We start from the raw sequence: 18492 nt of genomic DNA on the forward strand, positions 1-18492 counted from the left end.
CTACCTTACTAATCCTCTGCACTACCTGATTCTAAACTAGATCAAGATACAAATCTTTTTTTCATCCTTCCTCACACATACACGTCTTTTCCTTTGCTTTTGCTATTTTTCTTTTGCTATACACCTTCCTATACCTTTGTCTTTCTTAATTTCTATAACTAGCCCCCTTTTCCTTTGTTAACCTCTTTCTTTCAATATTTGTGTGTATATTGTAATTCCATTATAAAGTAGAGATGGCACGATACCAATTTTTTATGTCCGATACAAGACCGATATCATAAATTTGTCTATCTGCCGATACCGATATGAATCCGATATAGTCTATTTTACAATCAATAAAACTGTTTTGTTTTTTTTTTATATCTTGCTGCATTTTGTATAGGTTCATACCCAAATTTAAAAAGACAAAACACTAAAGCTATTCTATTACACTCGTATGCAAAAAATACACTGCACCCAAAATATTTCGCAGTTCAGCAATACTTTTTTTTTGAAGGACGGGGATAAAGGGCAAAAAACAAACAAAATAAGCAGACAAAAAATACATATATTGATCACCTTGATCGCCTGTTAATTAAGAAAAAAAGAGAAAACGAGCAGAAGGAAAAAAAAAAAGAGCAACATAATAAACAACATCACGATGATCTATGGGAATATCACAGCATATACTAAATATTAAACATTATTGTGCAGCACATAAGATCGACAGCGCACAGTGTGCTTTGAGGTAGGAGCCAAAAAGGGTGTAGTTTGTGTGTGTGAGCACCCGTGTGTACACCTGTGAACATGAGCGTGCTTGTATTTAAAAGGTTCCTTCATGTAATGATCTGCTAGAGGGTGTGGGGAGCCACAGACCCGTCCTCCAGGGCATGAAGCAGGTATGGAGGAGATCAAAACTCCAGACATCCAAAGGCCCTCAGAACACAAGAGACCAAGGAAGACCAACAGAGGGGCAGCCGTGTCACTATCCCAGAAAGAGCTGAGGAGAGCCCCAGATGAGGGGTCACTCAGCAGCCGCGGAGCAGAAGCCAGGGGGGGTTGCAGTGACGTGCCCGTGAGCTCCGCCGGCAGCCAGCTGGGCCAGAGTGACCGAGCCCCAGGCTGAGGGCACCCCACCCCCGAAGGCCCCGACAAGCAGCCACCAAGGAGTGAGCTGGTGTGTACCTGGACGCCCACCCCGGACACAAAGAACCACCAACGCACCAATGTCTGAGGGCGTCTGCCTACTGGCAGGGGAAGTGGTGGCGAAGATAGGCCTCCATACCTTGGAGGGCCTGAGATGTCCCTAGAGAGGTGGCGTCTGATACCCAACCTGACATACTATTTAGACACAGACATACAGGCACACACAGATACAGACATCCATTCCCACCCTCATTCTCTCATATGCAATTACTCAACACTCACCCAACGTGGAGACAGACATAAAGAGACACTGTACACACAATCACACTCCCCAAGCGTACTCTATACCCCAGGTCTAGGTACCCTTGCCCCTGGAGGGGGGAAACTGCACCCAGACCCAGATAGTGTTACCCTTTTCCCTGGGGTGAAGAGAAGCAGACTGCCCCGACTCAGGAGCAGCAGGGAAGCCCCACATTCCAGACCCTAATCGGATGGCCAACTCCTCCTAGCCTCCCCGCTCCAACAGGCAGCAGAGAATAGGGGTGTGTGAAGACTCCAAACCTCCCTCCGCCCGCTCATATGTAGTGTTGATGCATGTGTGTTCTAAGGTGCATTTATACTGTTCAGTTCAGCAATACTGATCTTTTTATTTAATCCTTTAGCAGAACTTTAAATCTTAAGTTTTAAAGTAATATTCAAAACGTATTTTAAAATGCATGTTTTATGCAGATTTCTAAAACTCTTCTGAAAGAAAGAGTTCTGAAAAAAAGAAGTGCAATATCAGCACAAAATAATGTTTATAATTCACAACTTAAAAAAAAACCCAAGTTGTAGAATGGACCCTTTTATACTTAAAGTTTAACATAAATAGACATCCAGAGTGTAAAGCAGTACAAATCAATGCAAACACAGCTTCATGACATCTTTTATCAAGATGAATGTCAGTGTAAGCTGCTTCTATCACATTTAACCTTAAGTTGAATTTTATATAATTTCGATACAAAACTTAACACAAGTATGGGGGGGGGAAAAAAGTGTTTTTCATAGTTTTTTTTTTTTTCTCAAACCAAGAATCTGTTTAACCTGCAACTCTGTTCTTTTCAAAGTAAAACTTGACTCTAACCATTGTATAGTCAGACTTAACAATCACAACGCACAGATGTCTCTGCTCCACATATCAGTTGTTAAGCTTAACGTGGGAATGCTTCACAAACATTCAGAGATGAACTTACACACTTGCTTTACTTCTCTGGGATAGCTTTCTGAAATGCCGGTTTGAAAGCATGTAGCGAGGTTGCAAATGCTTTCATTGTGAAGTAACGCCACACCGCCAACAGGTCTCGCACGCAACAGCTGCTCTATCATGTGACAAATACTGCTCCGACGTGCTAAGGTCACTGCCTGGGCTATGCCATGTGGCAAGTTTTGTGAGGTGCTTTTGTGATATTTAATGGATTGGGTTACATTTTTTATTTCTCACCCATATCCGATCCAATAATTTAGGAAAATATTTTGTTTTTGTTTTTTTATAAAGATTTATTTATTGCCTTTTCATCAACAAAAAACAAAAAAAAGCAAAAAAAAAAAAAAAGCAAAAAAACTTGAGTGTACAACAGCAATGCATGTACATCGCAAATAAACAAAGTCCAGAGGACACATAGATATAGTTATATATATAGTCTCCCATGAAAATCATTCAGATATTATTACAAAAAAAAATGTATGCAAACCAAAATACCCCCCCCCCCCAAAGAAAAAAAAAAAAACCCAAAAAAAACAAAGGTTGACAGATAGTGCTCCAGGGAAAAAAAAACAACGAGTTATAGCATAGTGAGCCATTAGGTTTAAGTGCATTGTTCCAGGGCTTCGGGCTGAAGTTTAGTCCATGGGTGTCAAGTTAGTTAGAGAGGCATCCAAATTAGTGGTTGCGATGATAAGCTACGTCCTCTTCAGTTCCAGTCCATTTAATTTCACAACCCTTCTCCTGTCCTTCTATTTAGCAGTCCAGCACTCGCAGGGTCCCCAGGTTCTCTTTAACAGCTGCAGCACTACTTCTCCCATACGGGTTAACTGGATAGAATCATTTCTGTTCATTATCGATCATTTCCTCACTTTCCAAAAATAACAAATTTCCCCACATTTTTTTAAAGGAAGCATGTTTACTCTTTATCATGGACGTGAGTTTCTCCAAAGCAAGGGATTTTGACAATGTCGATAACCAAGTTCTCAAGTGTGGTCTACTAGTGGATCTCCATGATTTGGCTATGCTGTATTTCGCCTGTAGCAGGCAGAAGATTGTGGTTTTTTGGTTAACTTTTCTCAGCTGGATTTCGGCGGGGAAAATTCCTAGGATGCATAGCTTAGGGCATAGATTCAATTTGACACTTGTGATATGTGCAATTACTTCTAAAACTTCTTTCCAAAACTTTTGGATTTCTGAGCATTCCCACAGGCAGTGCATCAGTGTGCCTTTTTCCCCACATTTAACACATATGTCCGGAGTTTGGGGGTCAAATTTGTTTAATAATGTTGGGGTAATATATGTTCTCATTAACCATTTGTACTGGATTAGTTTAAATTGAGTGTTTATAGATTGTGTTTGGGCTTTCAAGCAAGCTTTTTGCCATTCCTCTGTAGTTATTCTGCACTCTAAGTCTTGACACCATGCAAGTCTTTCTTTTTCTGAGGATGTTTGAGAGCCCTCTCTGAGGTTACTGTAGAAGCGAGATATTAAACCCTTCTTCAGCTGATGGTTTATTGCTATATCCTCTAATGAGTTTAGAGTGGGCAATGTTGGGTATTTTTGGGTTTTTGAAATGAAGCTTCTAATTTGGAGAAATTTAAAGAAATGTTTGGTTGGGATGTCAAATTTCTGTGTCAAGCCATTGAAACATAGTAAGGTATCCTTGTCAAATAGGTCTGCAACTTTACACAGGCCTCTGTCGGCCCACATTTTAAAGCCCAAATCTTTCCAACCGGGTTTAAAGGCCCTATTGCCCCAGATAGGTGAGAATTGGGATAGTGCTGGCATTTCATTTTTAAACTTGAGTGCGTCGAACCACACACGAATGGTATTTTTAACGAAGAGGTTTGATGTATCTTTCATCAGATCTTTATACTTTGCAGAGTACAAGTACGTGCTGAGTGGTAAGGGGGTAGTACTTGTCCTTTCTAAATTTACCCAGGGTAGGGTTGTTGTTGAAAACCAGCATGAGGCCGCGGAGAGCTGTGCAGCCCAGTAGTACCGTTTGAGGTTTGGAACACAAAGACCTCCCCTATCATACGGAAGATATAGTAGCGAAAGACGCAGTCTGGCTCGTCTGTTATTCCAAATGAATTTAATGAATATTGTTTTTGCCTTTGTGAAGAAGTCATCTGGAGGGCTGAGAGGAATGACTTGGAAGAGATATAGAAATTTTGGAAGGACGTTCATTTTGAGAATATTTACTCGTCCAATCAACGAGATTGGCAACATAGACCATCTATTGATTAAGTCAACAACAGAGTTGATAGTAGGAGAGTAATTTGCATGTACCAAATCATTAATTTTTGGAGTGATTTTTATACCTAGATAGGTAAAACTGTCTCTGGCAATTTGGAACGTTGTTTGAATAGGTGGTTTAGTTCTTTCAGAATGATTAAAGAAGAGGATGGCCGATTTGGATTCATTAATTTTATAACCGGAGATCTTGCCAAAGGAGTTAATTGTTTTAAGTAGCTGGGGAATTGAGCTCTTTAACTTAGATAGCATTAAAATAATATCATCCGCGAATAATCCAATTTTTAACTCAATATTATTTGTTCTAATACCAGAGATATTTTGATTGTTCCTTATCGCAATAGCCAATGGTTCTATTGCTAGGACGAAGAGAAGAGGCGAAAGGGGACAGCCTTGACATGTACCTCTACCTAGATAGAATGGTCTAGATATGATGTTGTTAGTTCTAACTGAGGCTATAGGTTTATTATATAATATTTTGACCCAGGTCATGAAGTAACTGCCAAAGCCGAATTGAGACAGTACCTTATAGAGATAGTTATGTTCGATCCTATCAAAAGCTTTTTCTGCGTCTAAGGAAAGCAAAGCCATGTCTAGATGTTCTGAGTTTGAGTAAAGTACATTCAGTACTCTGCGAATACCATGCTGCGTTTGTCGGCCTTTTACAAAATCATTCTGGTCAGTATCAACGAGAAGATGAAGGTACCGTTCAAGTCTGTTTGCCAGTACTTTGCTTATTATCTTGGCGTCAGAGTTTATTAATGAGATTGGTCTATAAGATTCACATTTTGTAGGCGGTTTCCCAGGCTTAGGGAATACCGTTATGAGTGCATTACGCAAGGAAGGGGGAAGCTCTTTTAGATCATAACTTTCCACCAGCATGTCGTACAAAGGGGATATTAATTTGTCTTTAAATATTTTGAAAAGGTCTAGTGGAATTCCATCTGGGCCGGGAGTTTTTCCCATTTTTAATTTATCAATTGCGATCGACAGTTCATTCATAGATAACTGAGAGTCTAATTCACATCGAGCTTCTTCAAGGAGTGAAGGGGTACTTATTGAGTCAAAGAAGGATTCTAATGATTCTCGAGTCGTATCTCCTGTTGAGGTATATAGTTGTGAGTAATAGAGTTCAAAGAGTTCATTTATTCTATAAGGATCTGTGGTGTTTTCGTCTGCAGTTCTAATTTCATTTATTGTTTGTTCGTTCAGTAGCGTTTTTATGCGCCATGCTAAAAGTTTTCCTGCCTTTTCCCCTTGGTCATAGTAGGTCTGTCTCAGTCTAATGAGTCCTCCTGAGGCTTTCTCAGTAGTTAATTTATCATATTTTGCTTTTAATCTTAAAAGTTTTTGTTGGTTTTCTTTAGAGTCATTCAGGTTTATCTCAAGTTCCATTTCTTTTATTTGACCTTCGAGGTCCAACATCTCAGTATAATTTTTATTTGCTTTGCTTTTGGTGTAGCTTATCATCTGCCCACGAATAAAAACCTTAAAGGCTTCCCATCTTACTGAGGCTGTGGTTTCGGATTTATTAAAGTAAAAATAGTCATCAATATTTTTACCTACATATTCCAAAAATTTTTGATTTTGCAGCCAGTGTGGTTTTAAACGCCAAATAGGGTTACGTCTAAAAGCTGTTGTAACTGAAAAGTTAAGCGTAGTTAATGAGTGGTCAGATATAAGCACACTTTTATATGAACAGCTGTTAATTCTGGAAATAAGAAAGTTTGAAATCAGAAAATAATCTATGCGACTGCGGCTATTATGACTGGCTGAGTAGCAAGAGTATTCTCTCCCTGTTGGATTTCTTAATCTCCATATACAGTGGGGCAAAAAAGTATTTAGTCAGCCACCGATTGTGCAAGTTCCCCCACTTAAAATGATGACAGAGGTCAGTAATTTGCACCAGAGGTACACTTCAACTGTGAGAGACAGAATGTGAAAAAAAAATCCATGAATTCACATGGCAGGATTTGTAAAGAATTTATTCGTAAATTAGGGTGGAAAATAAGTATTTGGTCACCTCAAACAAGGAAAATCTCTGGCTCTCACAGACCTGTAACATCTTCTGTAAGAAGCTTTTCTGTCCCCCACTCGTTACCTGTATGAATGGCACCTGTTTGAACTCATCATCTGTATAAAAGACACCTGTCCACAGCCTCAAACAGTCAGACTCCAAACTCCGCCATGGCCAAGACCAAAGAGCTTTCGAAGGACACCAGGAAAAGTATTGTAGACCTGCACCAGACTGGGAAGAGTGAATCTACAATAGGCAAGCAGCTTGGTGTGAAAAAATCAACTGTGGGAGCAATCATCAGAAAATGGAAGACATACAAGACCACTGATAATCTCCCTCGATGTGGGGCTCCATGCTAGATCTCATCCTGTGGGGTCAAAATGATCATGAGAACGGTGAGCAAAGATCCCAGAACCACACGGGGGGACCTGGTGAATGACCTGCAGAGAGCTGGGACCAAAGTAACAAAGGTCACCATCAGTAACACACTACAACGGCAGGGAATCAAATCCCGCAGTGCCAGACGTGTTCCGCTGCTGAAGCCAGTGCATGTCCAGGCCCGTCTGAAGTTTGCCAGAGAGCACATGGATGATACAGCAGAGGATTGGGAGAATGTCATGTGGTCAGATGAAACCAAAGTAGAACTTTTTGGTATAAACTCAACTCGTGGTGTTTGGAGGAAGAAGAATACTGAGTTGCATCCCAAGAACACCATACCTACTGTGAAGCATGGGGGTGGAAACATCATGCTATGGGGCTGTTTTTCTGCCAAGGGGACAGGACGACTGATCCGTGTTAAGGACAGAATGAATGGGGCCATGTATTGTGAGATTTTGAGCCAAAACCTCCTTCCATCAGTGAGAACTTTGAAGATGAAACGAGGCTGGGTCTTCCAACATGACAATGATCCAAAACACACCGCCCGGGCAACAAAGGAGTGGCTCCGTAAGAAGCATTTGAAAGTCCTGGAGTGGCCTAGCCAGTCTCCAGACCTCAACCCCATAGAAAATCTGTGGCGGGAGTTGAAAGTCTGCGTTGCTCGGCGACAGCCCCAAAACATCACTGCTCTCGAGAAGATCTGCATGGAGGAATGGGCCAAAATACCAGCTACTGTGTGTGCAAACCTGGTAAAGACCTATAGTAAACGTTTGACCTCTGTTATTGCCAACAAAGGTTATGTTACAAAGTATTGAGTTGTATTTTTGTTATTGACCAAATACTTATTTTCCACCCTGATTTACGAATAAATTCTTTACAAATCCTATCATGTGGATTCATGGATTTTTTTTTCACATTCTGTCTCTCACAGTTGAAGTGTACCTCTGGTGCAAATTACTGACCTCTGTCATCATTTTAGGTGGGGGAACTTGCACAATCGGTGGCTGACTAAATACTTTTTTGCCCCACTGTATCTTTAAGATTCAATTCCGACATAAAGTGTTGTATGGCTTGTCTAGATTTTGGGTGGGAGGAGTCTAAACCTGATGATCTATCAAGCCTAGGCTCCAGGGTACAATTAAAGTCCCCCCCAATAATAATCTCACCGTGGAGGGCTGCAATAGAGAGGAATAGATTATTATAAAAGCTGGGGTCGTCAATATTGGGACCATATACATTAACTAATATTAAATCTTGGTTCAGTACGGAGCATTGTAGAATAATGAATCTCCCTGCAGGGTCCAAGATGGTTTTTTTCATACACATGGGCACTGATTTATGAATGAGTGTTGCCACTCCTCTAGCATATGTTGAGAAGTGGCTAAAGAAAACCTGACCTGGCCATCTCCTCCTTATCCGGTCAGTTTCACTCGCGAGTAAGTGTGTTTCTTGAATAAAAACTATCTTTGGGTGATATTGTTTTATTCTATCCATTACTCTTTTCAGTTTAATATATTTCCTAAGGCCTCTTACATTCCAGGAAATTAGTTCAATATTTGAATAACTACTCATACAGTTTGTGCCCTTAGTGACCTGGGTTTGACTACATCTCGTCTCTCCTGTCGAAGCTCACAAATTCTTATTTCAAGAGCACTATACTTTAAAAACAATCTCTTATAAACAAAAAACAACAACCCAGAGACCTCCCATGGGTGTAGGTCTCAAAACCTTCCCCCCCAAAGTCATTGCGGCTTGGGTATGCATCAGATCCATGTAAAGGAGCTGATGAAGCGTCCTCATGATTGAAGCTTCAAACTTAGGTCCGACCATATTAACTAAAGAAGTGGCCACACAATGTAAATGAATGAAAAGATTTAAACATAATATATCTAAGGCCATCTATATCATACCTGTACACCAGCAGCCATTGTATGTCCAATTTGGAATTGTTCATCAGAGTTACACGTATTTGATATGGTAGCGTTTCTGAGTGGGCGTGAAGTTTATCCCTCGTTTTGTTGCCGGACTTTTCGTATGAAATCTTCCACCTCCGCTGGTGTGTGGAAAAGGAGCCTGTTGTCATGTTGGAAAATCCTCATTTTTGCTGGAAAGATCAGTCCGAAGTTTATGTGCATTTCACGGAGTTGTTGTTTTACCTGGTTGTATTGTTTTCGCTGTTTCTGGACCTCCGTTGACAGATCAGGGAAAAACATAACGTGATATCTGTTGTGCGTTATTTTTCCCTTCAGACGTGCCGCTCTCATCACCCTCATCTTGTCTTGATAATTCAAGAATTCCATGATGATCACACGAGGTGGGCCAGTTGGAGTGTTTCGGCCTTGTAGCCTGTGTGCTTGTTCAATGATAGGTGGGGATGGGAGCGCGTCCCGTCCCAAAACATCCATTAACCATGTTTGCAAGAATATTGTAATTTCTCCTTGTTCAGTATTCTCGGGTAATCCAAAGAGTCTCAGATTGGATCTTCGGCTTCTATTTTCGAGGTCATCCACCTTTAGCTGGAGTTCCTGAAGTTTCTTATGAAGGGAAGCCTCTTTACTTGTGAGAGAAGAGACATCGTCTTCAACTTTACTGATGCGAGTTTCTGCTGAGGTGAGCCTCTCTGAAAACACTCCAATTACGTCTTTTATTTCTTGGTTTGATGTTAAAACTTCTTGCAGTTGAGCAGTGAAGTGAATTTTCAGCGACTGAATTGCGGCCAAAACACTCGCCTCGGTCTGTTGGGAGCTAGCACTAGCTCCTTCCATTTTCTCGGTTTCAGGTTCGTTGCTAGGATCGTCGTCTGATCCATCCTTTCCGGCTGTTTTAGGCTTGGACCTATATTTAGTCGGCATCCTGGCTGTTTAGATCAAAGCAGAAGCTTAGGTCGGTGAGGCAGCCGCTAAGAGGTTGGCTTTTAACCGCTGTTTAGGCGTACTTAAAGGACGTTGAGGTCGGAGCTCGAAGTCTCACTACCGTTCAGGTGGACGCCATGACCCCCGATCCAATAATTTAGGTCAGTATCGGACCGATACTGATACTGTATATCAGATCGGTCCATCCCAATTATAAAGCCTTCTTGTCTTATTTCTTCTGTCCAGAGGATACGCCAGCCACCTTCTTCTGAGTTTCCTTCACAGCATCAGCTGTGCTTTTATAGTTATCTTGTAACTCTTTCCTACCACCCATAGCCTGACTCATTTCCTCCCCTGAATCCTTTCCAACATTCTTTCTTCACCATTTAATCCTTGCCTTAGCATTCCCTTGCTTTTTGTCCTTAATGGCTAACAACACAGCCTACGTGTTATTGTATTTAAAAAACAGTAATTAAAGTATAATTGTTGTTATAATAATAATAATAATAATAATAATAATAATAATAATAATACTAATTGTTATTATTCAGTGAAGTGTTTACAGACGTTTTGCTGCTTTGTGTGTCTGTAGTGTGTCAGGCTGTCTGATCACAGAGGAAGGCTGTACTTCACTAGCTTCAGCTCTCAGCTCCAACCCCTCCCATCTGAGAGAGCTCGACCTGAGCTACAACCATCCAGGAGACTCAGGAATGAAGCTGCTGTCGAGTGGGCTGAAGGATCCACGCTGGAGACTGGACACTCTCAGGTATGGAGAGAATGTCTGATAGAGGAGGAAGATCTGGAAACATTTTTTGTAGATGTGACATGAACAATCACAGACACACAGCTTTGATACAGACTTTACAAATGAAAAAATGAATGCAAGAGTCAAACAGCTGGAGGAGTCCGAAAGAAAATGAGTGAGTTTTCACTGAACCTGTTTCTGGAACAGGACCCAATTCATACACATTAATGTAAAGCCTAAATCTTTTAAAGGCATCATGCAGTTTGTCTTCTCACCACTAGTAGGGAAGAAAATCACCCCCAAATGACCCAAACTACTTCACAGTTATGTCCATGACATGTTGATTATCTTGGAAGTCTGCTGACCGTCATCATTTATCTGTTTTTAAGCATTGCCGGTGTTTTTCTAGTTAGAGCAATGACATTATATACAGGGTGGGCCATTTATATGGATACACCGTAATAAAATGGGAATGGTTGGTGATATTAAAGTCCTGTTTGTGGCACATTAGTATATGTGAGGGGGCAAACTCCTCAAGATGGGTGGTGACCATGGTGGCCATTTAGAAGTCGGCCATCTTGGATACAACTTTTGTTTTTTCAATAGGAAGAGGGCCATGTGACAATATGTCACAAGAAATACAATGGTGTGCTTGGTTTCAACGTAACTTTATTATTTCATGAGTTATTTACAAGTTTCTGACCACTTATAAAATGTGTTCAGTGTGCTGCCCATTGTGTTGGATTGTCAATGCAACCCTCTTCTCCCACTCTTTACACACTGATAGCAACACCGCAGGAGAAATGCCAGCACAGGCATCCAGTATCCGTAGTTTCAGGTGCTGCACATCTCGTATCTTCACACCATAGACAATTGCCTTCAGATGACCCCAAAGATAAAAGTCTAAGGGGGTCAGATCGGGAGACCTTGGGGGCCATTCAACTAGCCCACAACGACCAATCCACTTTCCAGAAAGCTGTTCATCTAGGAATGCTCTGACTTGGCACCCATAATGTGGTGGTGCACCATCTTGCTGGAAAAACTCAAGAAACATGCCAGCTTCAGTGAGAGGGTAACACGTCATCATGTAGCAATTTCAAATATCCAGTGGCCTTGAGGTTTCCATTGATGAAGAATGGACCCACTATCGTTGTACCCCATATATTACACCAAACCATCACTTTTGTTGTTCCAACAGTCTTGGAGGGATCCATCCAATGTGGGTTAGTGTCGGACCAATAGCGGTGGTTTTGTTTGTTAACTTCACCATTCACATAAAAGTTTGCCTCATCACTGAACAAAATCTTCTGCGTGAACTGAGGGTCCTGTTCCAATTTTTGTTTTGCCCATTCTGCAAATTCTGTGCGCCGATCTGGGTCATCTTCGTTGAGATGCTGCAGTAGCTGGAGTTGGTAAGGGTGCCATTTGTGATTAGCTAATATCCGCCAAAGGGATGTTCGACTAATGCTACTCTCCAGTGACATGCGGCGAGTGCTACACTGTGGGTTCTTGCTAAATGAAGCTAGGACAGCCACTGATGTTTCTTCATTAGTGACAGTTTTCTTGCGTCCACATTTTGGCAAATCCAACACTGAACCAGTTTCATGAAACTTAGCAAGCAGTTTGCTAACTGTAGCATGGGAGATGGGTGGTCTCGTAGGGTGTCTTGCATTGAAATCTGCTGCAATGACCCGGTTACTGCATTCACCAGATATCAACACAATTTCGATCCGGTCCTCACGTGTTAACCTCTTCGACATGTCAATGGCTGTGAACAAAGAGAAAGTTGTAAATAACTCATGAAAGAATAAAGTTATGTTGAAACCAATCACACCATTGCTTTTCTTGTGACATTACCAATAAGTTTGATGTGTCACATAGCCCTCTTCCTAAAAAAAAAAAAAAGTTGTATCCAAGATGGCCGACTTCTAAATAGTCACCACCCATCTTGAGGAGTTTGCCCCCTCATATATACTAATGTGCCACAAACAGGACTTTAATATCACCAACCATTCCCATTTTATTACGGTGTATCCATATAAATGGCCCACCCTGTAGAGCAATGACTGGTCCTTTAATCAGCTGTCATTCTTCACTTTCATAGATGAGTTGAAATGTTCCTACCTGCTCCCTTGAACAAATTCAAGCATTTGTATTTGTCTTTTGTTAATTCCAGAGCCTTTTAGAAGTAAGAGAAAAATAGGGGTTCAGAATGCGCCATCGCCACATGATATATGCAGATTTCAAATAGGTCATGACGTGCTTCATGAGCAGTTTGAAAGGGTGATAGATCTGTGTAAATTAATTTATTTACACAGATCTATCTACAATAGTTTTCATACTACACAGATCTTAATGTAGTTACATTTGTATAGTTTTCCTTCTTTTAATATAGTTAATGATTAGTATTAATAGCAGCTTTACCTGCATTCTTGGCACATTTTAAGCTTAGCTTAGTATGTAAGCTTAGTATTAGCACAGTCAGAACTTTTGGTGCTGCTAAGGATTTTTTTAAATTATTATGTACAGTTATCCCACTTTTTGTTCTCATCAAAACATGATGATTGAGAAGGTTTATGTTTGCTTTATTTACTGTCTCACTGTGGTTCCTCCTCTGGTTCCATTGTGGGGAAACAGTTTAATTTTAATTTAAAATATTTTTAATGTTATTTTAATCCATGGAGTGAAATTAAAGAATTTTCACTGGGAGCAGAAAGATCTAGACCAGCAGTTCACTGCAGTCAAACCACCTTCCATGTAATTTTGTTTTCTGTACATACTAGGCATTATGTAAACTCAGAGCTCAAACAAAAATAAGCCTCTTCTGGTGGATATGATTTCCACATTAGCAAGTCATTTAATCTGTAATCAGTGAGTTAATAATCATGATGTAAATACTAATATACACCTACACAAACAACTGAACACGTTCAAAGTTCAAAATTAAATAAATATTAAAATATGGAACTGCTCTGGCTAAATGAATGGTACAACACAGAAGAGCTACCTCATCAGGCTAGGACTTCATGTCTATTTACAGGCCAGTAAATATGGACGAAATGTAATAAGAGAAATTACAGAGGGTAAGAAAAAGTATGAAACGCATGAAGAAAGGAAGGTGCAAAAAGACATGCAAATTTACGACACCAGCTGAAATCTAAATTTATCAATAATAACAAAGCAGTCCTACCACTTTATGCAAATTAATATCATCTGGTTCAGTCCCAACTAATGGCCTATAAAATGGCATCCCATTACTAAGGTGTCACAAAAGAAACATTTCATGATGGGTAAAACCTCTCTCAAGACCTTTACAATCTTATTGTTGGAAAGTATACTGATGGCATTGGTTACAGAAGAATTTCTAAAATGCTGGAGCACTGTTGGGGCCATAAATCCAGAAGTGGAAAGAACATCATTTCACTAGAAACTGACTATGAACAGGTGGCTCCCCACAAAATTTCAGACAGAGTGGGGGAAAAAATTTACGGCTACCGTAGTCAGGAAAAACTCCATCTGCTTCAGGTCCCAAAGTGAAACAAACACTGCAGCATCACTGAGAGTCAAAAACTGTCTAAATTCTTTCATCTTTAATAAAATAATCAGCGTTGCTGCTTTACCAGGTGTAACGATTAAGTTTAACATCCAGGCATACATGAAAACAGAATTTATTACATTTGACAGAGTTAGAAGTTAGCAGAAAGTTAGCTCGCTAGCTTCCACCTAAACATGATATTGCATGTTCTGACTGAGAGATTTCTGAAAAATTCAAACGTACAGCTCTGCTATCACTTTCAACATAAATGAAGACAGAAAACTAAACAGTAGTGACGTTTGTAGGGTTACTGAAGTTGGGCTAGCTGGTATATAATGATGCTACGTGATCGCTAGCTATACAGCTATGTTAGCATTACATTAGCACAGTGAAGCTGGAGGATGAGCTCTAACTTTTTTCCACTCGATGAAAGTTAAAGTGAGAGTTTCTGGTGGTTAGGGGCAATCACATAGCAGGATGCTGTAAACGGACCAAACTTCAGTCGGGAGAACAGCTGAGATAATCCAGCCACAATACGAGGTTAGTCATTAATATACTGCACCAACACGGGAATAGAGCAGCTGCGAGAGAATTCAGCATTAATGAATCAATCGTAGGAAAGTGGACGAAGCTTAGGTTTCGGCTTTCCTCATTTTCCAAAAGTGCTTCGTCTCTTTGCGATTACTGTCGCCCGGCATAATTTGCAGATGATGTTGTTTGTAGCCGCTACATTGCTTTCGAGCAAAACAGGCGCAGCTTGATGACGCCATCAACATGCTCTATCGCGGTATAGTCAAAATCTCTACCGTTGCCCAAATTTATATTGTTTCAACCGTATACCGTTTACACCGCCCACCCCTATTCAAAGGCCTCGTTTCCAGAACTGACCCTTTCGACTTTGTAAGCGGGCACTAAACATGGGACATTAAAAGGTGGAAAAAAGTTTTATTCTCTGATGAGAAAAAAATTTATCTTGACCTGATGGTTTCCAACGTAACTGGCATGATTAACAGATCCCACCTGAGATGTTTTCTACATGCCATAGTGGAGGGAGCGCCAATGGTCTGAGGTGCTTTTTTTTTTCTTGAGTGAAACAATGGAGCTTCAGGAGGTGCAGGGGCATCAAACAGCCGCTGGCTATGTCCAGATGTTGCAGAGAGCATTCCTCATGACTGACGGCCCTCGTCTGTGTGTTAACGACTGGGTTTTTCAACAGGACAACGCTACAGTACACAATGCCTGCAGGAGAAGGTTCTTCTTCCAGAAGAATAGCATCACTCTTTTGGACTACCCTGTGTATTCCCCTGATCTAAATCCAACTGAAAACCTTTCGAGATGGATGGCAAGGGAAGTTTATTTAAAAAAAAAAAAAAAAAAAAAAGGACAACAGTTCCAGGCAGTAGATGCCCTTTGTGCGGCCTTCTTCACCACTGGAAGAAGTGTTCCCACTCACCTTATGGAAACTCAAGCATGCCGCAATAAATTTTTGAAGTGATCAACAATAACAGTAGAGCTACTCATTACAGAGTTCAAGTTTGGAACTTTGATTTCTTTTTGGGGGGTACGGGTTTTTGGAGGTGTGGTCCTAAACTTTTGATCAGCTATAAATCAGCTTATTTCAGGGTTTTTTTTCTTTCAATAAATTGCATGCAAAAATTGTTTTGTTTCACTCCCATTTCTTCTTGTTGTATGTTTATGTTGAAGCTCTGCTTGGAACCTTGAGATCCAACCATGCAAAATAAGACTTTTTTTTCCCATTTTTCAAGTGGTCTTAATGTTTTGATTGGAATGTATTTTCCAGACACATTGTAGTGACCGTTGTTACTCAACTGTAAAAGGCCTGTTAAACACTATAAATTAAATCAGATTAAAGTTTATGAATCAGAGCAGGGAGGTGTCCTTTCCAGCTAAACAGAAGGGGAATATAAAGATAATGAAGGTCACAGTCTGAATCAGTCATATTTCATTCAATACAGTGGTGCACTGAAAGATTCAGGATCAGTCCAAATCATCAGGAATTTGATCCAGGTATGGATTGAAGTGTATTTGTGAAAATATTGGACTGTTCCTCTATCAGTGTCTAACAGTACGTGGATGAGAGTGATGTAATGTCCATGTGTCCATGCTGAAAGAGACTGTGCTGGACTGACCTCCCTCCTCCTTTCAGGGTGGAGCCTGCTGGAGTCCAATGGTTGACACCAGGTCTGAGGAAGTGTAAGTGTCTTTTTAATGTGATTCATGAAAACAAAGCAGTACACATTCAACCTCTTCAAACTGTCACATCACTCATTCACATCTCTGATGTCAGAAGTCATCATGAAAGTGTCAATCAATAAACAGATGATGGATCAATAACTGCAGCTGGATTGTGTTTGTTCTCTCCATCAGATTCCTGTCAACTCATAATCGACACAAACACCGTAAACAGAAAACTCCAACTGTCTGAAAACAACAGGAAGGTGACAGGTGTGGACAAAGTTCATTCATATCCGGATCATCCAGACAGATTTGATATCCGCCCAGAGTTGCTGTGTAAAAATGGTTTGACTGGTCGCTATTACTGGGAAGTTGACTGGAGAGGAAACGTTCATATATCAGTGAGTTACAGAGGAATTGGAAGGAAAGGAGACAGTACAGATTGTTTGTTTGGATTTAATGAGCAGTCCTGGAGTCTGAGGTGCTCTGATGATGGTCCTCGTCATATCTGGCATAATAACAAATCAAAGTCCATCTCCTCCTCCCCTTCCGTCTCTAACAGAGTAGCAGTGTATGTGGACTGGCCTGCTGGCACTCTGTCCTACTACATAGTCTCCTCTCACACTCTGATCCACCTCCACACCTTCAACACCACATTCACTGAACCTCTTTATCCTGGTTTTTATGTTTGGCCTGGTGCTTCAGTGTCTTTTTGCCAAGTTGAGTGTAAAGAGTGTCCCCCTGTTAGAGAAACACTCTGACTGTTGAACAGATAGTTCAGTCTGTACATGTCTGTCTCTTTTACTCAGAAACATGTTTTCAGATTCACGGATTCAATCAGTTGATGTTTTAAACTGTTCTAAATGATTCCTTGTAAACTTTTTCCTCTTCAGTCCTTTAAAGATGGAAGCTACGATTATGTTGTTTTTCTGTCTTTATCAACTCAAAGCTTTACAGTGAATATTAGTACAATGTTTGTTCCTGAAGCTTAGTTTACAACCAGCTCCTCTGCATTTTCAACAAGTCTGAGCTCGTGAAAATGTTTGATTTCTCTTTCTTAGTGTGATTTTTCCACACTGTCCACGTGCTCTTACTGTTTCAGTCATTTTTGAAAATGTTTCAGACATAAGGGGAAAGTATTGGCTAAGTAATTTTTAATGGGGTTTTGACCATAATATGTTTGTATTAAGTGGCATGCATTATAATAACATATCTAATACATTGCAAAGACTGCATTAACTTATTGAAACTAGTCTTGCCTTTTTCTCAAAGACATATCAAGGTAGAATTTGGTACACTATGTAGGTAACGGCTTTATTATAATATTTATATAAATATATAAATATGCCTGTATAGAATTGGATATGTTGTGTATCTGTTTAGTTTGTGATAGTTTTCAAGTTTGATACAAAGTTCAAAGTTCTGGTGGTGAATCTGGTGTAATTTGGTGATAGACATTAGGTTTTTTGGGGGTGGGGGGGTTGTAATAAAACATTGCATCAAAAATGAAGAGGAATTGATGACAGACGTTTTTTTTCCCATAAAGGAAAGTTTCCTCTCTAAAGAGCCTTTTAAGCTACCTTCTGCCTGTACAGATCACTGAGTTTACCAAGTGATATTTGATGTAATTCCTGTTTTTGACGATTTCATTAATCTCTATCATATGTTGCTGTTTGATTTTGAATCCAAGCTTTTTGAAAATACCAGTTTATAGCGGTCTCTATTGCAGCAACAGCAGAACAGAGTGGTTTGAAGGGTACAGTCCCAGATCTGACTAAACATTCCTGTAGTGGGTCTTACTTACTTTTGTGTTGACGATTCATTTTACACTATGTATGAATTCAAAGATCTATATTTGAATTGAATTTATTCAGCTTTTTTGACAGACGGCCATACTGAGACCTGGGACGCCATCTAGTTTTCACTGAAAGATGAAAAGGTTCAAACAGCTTACAGTTTAATCACATGAGTTTAGTTCGATTGCTTTGACTTAAACCCTGACACATTTGATTCATCAGAATGAAATACTGAGACCGAATCATTTTGACGCTAATAGCCCCTTGTCAATTACCTAGTTGGATTGACTCTGCACAGTCGCCACAATTTTCACAGTTTTCCATTAGGTTCTTGTACCTTGTGAAAGAT

General features: G+C 40.2%; 1 protein-coding gene across 2 annotated transcripts in view; it reads left to right on the forward strand.

Annotated features, from left to right (window-relative positions):
* LOC147301534 (stonustoxin subunit beta-like) overlaps positions 1-17813 on the forward strand; it is a 45140-nt gene extending 27327 nt beyond the window's left edge. The window contains exons 1-4 of one of the 2 annotated variants that reach the window (XM_086284659.1): positions 8745-9629; positions 10464-10637; positions 16319-16365; positions 16540-17813. In XM_086284659.1, coding sequence (XP_086140785.1) covers positions 10582-10637; positions 16319-16365; positions 16540-17108 — 672 coding nt within the window. In that variant the 5' untranslated portion in view covers positions 8745-9629; positions 10464-10581 and the 3' untranslated portion in view covers positions 17109-17813. Of the gene's footprint in view, positions 1-8744; positions 9630-10463; positions 10638-16318; positions 16366-16539 lie in introns of those variants that run through there. The other variant, XM_086284658.1, reaches the window with a different exon arrangement.
* The last annotated feature ends 679 nt before the right edge of the window (positions 17814-18492 follow it).

The sequence above is a fragment of the Aulonocara sp. 'chitande type north' Nkhata Bay genome, linkage group LG23, assembly GCF_057382095.1.
Source record: "Aulonocara sp. 'chitande type north' Nkhata Bay isolate Kocher_YH1m ecotype deep benthic linkage group LG23, A_spYH_male_GT1.1, whole genome shotgun sequence".
NCBI classification, from domain to species: domain Eukaryota; kingdom Metazoa; phylum Chordata; class Actinopteri; order Cichliformes; family Cichlidae; genus Aulonocara; species Aulonocara sp. 'chitande type north' Nkhata Bay.